Below are 5,000 nucleotides of genomic sequence, written 5' to 3'. Positions count from 1 at the left end.
TCTCTCTCTCTCGCTCTCTCTCTCTCTATCTATCTATCTCTCTCTCTCTCTCTCTCTCTCTTTATTTCTCTCTCTCTCTCTCTCTCTATCTATCTATCTATCTATCTATCTCTCTCTCTCTCTCACTCTACCTCTCTCTCTCTTTCTCTCTCTCTACCTCTCTCTCTTTCTCTCTCTCTCTCTCTCTCTCTCTCTCTCTCTCACTCTTTCTTTCTCCCTCTTCACTGTCTTTTTGTTTTGTGCTCTTGCTCGAGTGAGGTCTTGCCTTGCCTGTTTGGGGCTGTTTGCTCTTGTCCTCTCCTGCTCCCCCCCCTCCTCCTCCTCTCCTGGGGGTGGGCCTCGCTGCTCCTACTCTGTACATTGCTATCAATGGAAACACCCACAGCTGTGGCAGATAGAGCAGCAGGGCCTGCAAGTTCTCTCTCCCCAGCCCTCTCAGATTGCCCTAAACAGGACTCGCAGGGTTTTCTGCCGCGCGATGCTCCCATTGGTCCTAGTTCGGGTTGCTACCCAACTGGCTGGGCCCGCATGTTGGCCTCGGAGAAGACCCCTCTGCAGACACGGTCTCCCTGAAGTAAGAAAAATGACTGGAGAGAGAAACATACCAGCTGGGTTGCCTTTTTAGCAGTTCAGTGCTCCCAGCTCTTCTGCACATATTCTGCTGCTGTTGCAGATTTTGCGACGGAGTGGGAACTTAAAGGTCGACTTTGACCTCAGTTTTGGGTAAACATAGGAAGAGGCTTTTAAGAGTGATGAGTTGAACAAGGCAGCAGTCTGCCACCCCCCAAAAAAAAATCTAATATTGTTCCTTTTTAAGCAAACAAGACCCTAAAAAGAGAAAATGGTGGCGTTACCGCACCACGCGGGCTTTAAAGGCTATATCGACTGCTACCTATTTTGCAGATGTGTGCGATTTACAGACAAACTCAAGCCACAGAGACTCAGAGAACTTCCTGGAATGTGCAAACAGGCACCACGCGCATGTACTAAAAGAGGAAGTGTCCGGAGAGGTCCTTCCTGTGGGTGTAGCTCTGGCTCTGGTTGAGGGGGGCTGCCGTGTGTGATCCTGCGCTGCCTCAGTGCGCCTGTCAGATCAGCAGGACCCCCCCCCCCCCCCCCTCTGGTCCTCCTCTCGCCACAACCACCCACATCCTCTCAGGAAACAGTCCCAAACTCCGCAGGGTCTCCTTTTCGTGCACCCCACCCCCCCCCCCCCACGCTATTAGCCATCTTCCTCATCATGATGGAGTAGGGAGGGATGGGATAACATGTAGCTCCTCATGGTATGATGAAATGGCTTACAACTGAAACCCCAGCTGTGTCACAACTACAAGACATTGGAATATGTATGACTGCGTTTATATATATATTGGAATTATTTGTATGACTTGTCTCATCTGTGTAATGAGGGATACTGCTGGACTGTGTTGAACAAGTGTGGTTAATTCTGCTGTGACATCCACAGGAAATCCATAGCTGTTTCCGATCCTCTCTGATGCTGTGACTGTAACTCTCCCTCTTGCTCACTGAGCCCTGGCAGCTGGTCACACTGTTTAACATGCACAGGTGCTGGACATTAACACTCATCACTCACTCATGTGCTCTGTTTTTTGGCGTTTTCTTTGTTTGGTTTTGTGTTGTCTCTTGTAGACATGAACAGCAGCTCCAGTGAGCAGACGAGTGTTGGAGGCGGGGCCAGCGCTGCCATGCCAAAGGACATGGTCCAATCAGAGAGCACACACCAGCACCTCCAAGGTGAGGGAATGGAGTGAGCTGGCCTGATAATGATGGAAACGGACACACATGGGCCAGCTCCGCTCAGATAAGGCCAGATATGACACCAAAGGGGGGGGGGGGGGAGCGATACACTGTTGCCATGACACCAAAGGGGGGGGGGGGAGAGCGATACAGGCCAGATATGACACCAAAGGGGGGGGTTGAGGGGGAGCGATACACTGTTGCCGTGACACCAAAGAGGGGGGGGGGGGAGCGGTACAGGCCAGATATGACACCAAAGGGGGGGGGGGGGGATTGGGGGGGAGCGATACACTGTTGCCATGACACCAAAGGGGGGGGGGGAGCGGTACAGGCCAGATATGACATCAAGGGGGGGAGAGTGATACACCGTTGCCTTTTCTATCCTCTACTCAGGGCCATCATGCCTCCTAAGTCGGCACTTATGCAATGAGTACAAGGCTGCCTCTCTGTCAAGTGGTTTATGACTTCTTAGCACGGCCTATTCCAACATTTGAGTGGCCAGGGAACAAAAAGAGTCCAAAAGTCAGTCTTCCCGTATCCACCATGTTCCCAACAAGGGCTTCTCTTTTTATCAGTGGGTTGATTGCCGCCGCCCTTACCTTTGCTCTTTAGGGAAGGCCGACAACGAGAACGAGTCGCAAAGCGCTGAGGAGGCGCTCCGGGAGGAGGAGGAGGATGTAAACGCCCGAGAAGGAGACCGAGAGATGGAGGAGGTGAGGCGCGGGGAGGAGGGAGGAGACCTGACCCCCATCAACTCCATGATGAACACGGTCATGAACGCGGGGCAGATCAACGGAGGCGTGGACCCCATCTCCTCCACCACCACGACGCCCGTCAAGACGCCCAGCAAGTCGTCCCCCTCTGTGAATCGCACGGGGAGAAGGAATCAGGTATGAGCCTCACACACACACACACACAAACATCCATCTCTTTCTCTTTCTCTCTCATACACACACACACACACACACACTCACTCACATCCATCCATCTCTCTCTCTCATACACACACACTCACACACACACACACTCACTCACTCACATCCAACTCTCTCTCTCATACACACACTCACACACATACACTCACTCACTCACATCCATCTCTCTCTCTCATACACACACACACACACTCACACACACACACACTCACTCCCTCACATCCATCTCTCTCTCTCATACACACACTCACACACACACACCCACATTTCTTCACTGTTCTGATAAACCATAAAGTCAGCGCTGGTGTCGGTGTTGGATGGATAACCTTTAGACAGTCACTTCAGGGTTTGTAGACACAGGGATGGGTGAGGACATAGTGGAGTGGGCAGGAGCATTGTGTGTGTGTGTGTGTGTGTGTGTGTGTGTGTGTGTGTGTGTGTGTGTGTGTGTGTGTGCCCGACCGCGTGGCTCACAGGCTTGACTGGCCTGAACTCTGGCTGAACGAGCGGCAGCAAATGGTCCCTGTTGCTGTCTCAATCCCCCCTTTGTCAGCGGCCGTGCGTGTCTTATGCCTCCAATTAAAGTGTGGGCTTCTCAGTGAAACGCTCCTCTGTGGAGCAAACAGGTGTTTCTGCCCCCTCACCACTCTGGCCCCCAGTCCTCACACACACACACCCCCCCCTCTAGCACCCTAAACTACCCCACACCCCCCCCCCCCAACAAGCCCCTGTTCCTTTGCCCCAGCTAAGCACGTTGCCATACGTGGGGTTGTTCGGAGGGGGGGGGGGGGGGGATGGGGGTCGTGGCTGGCTGATCGCTGACAACAGGGGTCTGGACTTGTCCCATCCTGGTGAATTAGGGATGCTCTCTCTCTCTCTGCCTGGGCCAGAAGTGCTGCTTGTCAGTGCAGCAGACAGATGGGGGGGCCACTTGTGATCCGCAGCCATGCCAGCGCTGGAACAACTGTTCCCCAGCACACACAGCACCCCGTGTGTTCACCTCGTCAGGGGCACACCGCCCGCCCGACCCCCCCGCCCCCCCGCACGCCCCATCCCCCGCCACCACCCCCCTCTCCTCTCTCTCACACACACACACACACACACACACACACGCGCATGGCTCAGGCCAGGAGAGCCTCAGGCTGGAAGAAACTGTGGAGGTGACCTGCTTTTGTCAGGAGAACTTTGATGCTAATTGTGATGGGCGTTGGCGTAGTTCTTGTACAAGTTTGAGACAGAGACTGTGTGTGTGTGTGTGTGTGTGTGTGTGTGTGTGTGTGTGTTTGCTCATTTGGGAGACGTGTTAGGGATAGGGAGTTCAGCGCAGTACTGCTGTGGCATTGCAGGTTAATGATTAGCCCCAGAGTCAACATGACAAGGAATCCGACACACTGTGTGTCTTCAGACCAAGAGCCCAAGATGATGAGATTGGCTGCATATACAAACTCAGATTACACCCATTTGAAAATGGTTTGGAAACATTTGAATCATTGCATTCTGTGTTTAATTGCACTGATTTACTGAACGATTTACTTTGCTAAATTTTAGTTCACCACGATGAGCAGACTTAAAACAACGCATCCATACTACTTAGCTTGCTATGTCTTTTAAGAGCATCGATGTTGTATTTTTACGCTGCGCTACTTATCGCTTGAATTCATCACATGGATATGTGCTAGCTCGTAACCTTCTAGAGTCAAAATAGAAGAAGATGCACCAGTCGATGAAACCCTGAACTGCATGTGACACAGTATATGACACTCAGCAGCTGTGATTAGCTATCTCTCTATTGTAACTGAATCACATTGCAGGAGTTGTCATTGGTCAATGTGTTTCGCCCTGATGTGTTTCTTGCGAAAGTGATTGATGTCCTGTGGAAACTTAACGGGGGACGGGAGTCAGCTGTTGTTGCCTGTCAGGAGGGGGGGTTGGGGTGGGGGGGGGGGGGGGGGGAATGGATGGGGTGAGGGAGGGGGAGGGGGGAGGGGGGGGCCAGGGCTGCATCGTTACCCGGGCTGTCTCTCGCCACGGCTGGTTTATATGGAGGGAAGGGAAGGAGGTTGCTGAGGGGAGGGAGAGGGAGAGGGGTGTTGGAATGGTATGCCCTCGCTGAGATGCTTTGCTCTGTCTGCCTTCACGTTGCAGGAGGTCAAAGAGGACCGCGCGACTTTCATTTGCCCCTTGTGTGACAAGAACTGTGGCACCCAGCACGCACTCACTATGCACATCAGACAGGTAACCACACGTGTACACACACACACACACACACACACACACACACACACAGACAGACGACCGCACACAGTT

General features: G+C 52.9%; 1 protein-coding gene across 1 annotated transcript in view; it reads left to right on the top strand.

The window, feature by feature from the left end:
• The window catches only part of rreb1b (ras responsive element binding protein 1b), a 32,717-nt gene that overhangs the window by 16,598 nt on the left and 11,119 nt on the right, over nucleotides 1-5,000 (top strand). Inside the window, 3 exon segments of the mRNA XM_080837610.1 lie at nucleotides 1,651-1,755; nucleotides 2,371-2,648; nucleotides 4,839-4,928. Of these exon segments, the coding sequence (XP_080693736.1) occupies nucleotides 1,651-1,755; nucleotides 2,371-2,648; nucleotides 4,839-4,928 (473 nt within the window).

This window comes from Sprattus sprattus (assembly GCF_963457725.1).
Source record: "Sprattus sprattus genome assembly, chromosome: 4".
NCBI classification, from domain to species: Eukaryota; Metazoa; Chordata; class Actinopteri; order Clupeiformes; family Clupeidae; genus Sprattus; species Sprattus sprattus.
The sequence above is the reverse complement of the archived record's forward strand: the minus strand, read 5'-3'. Positions and strand labels throughout refer to the sequence as shown.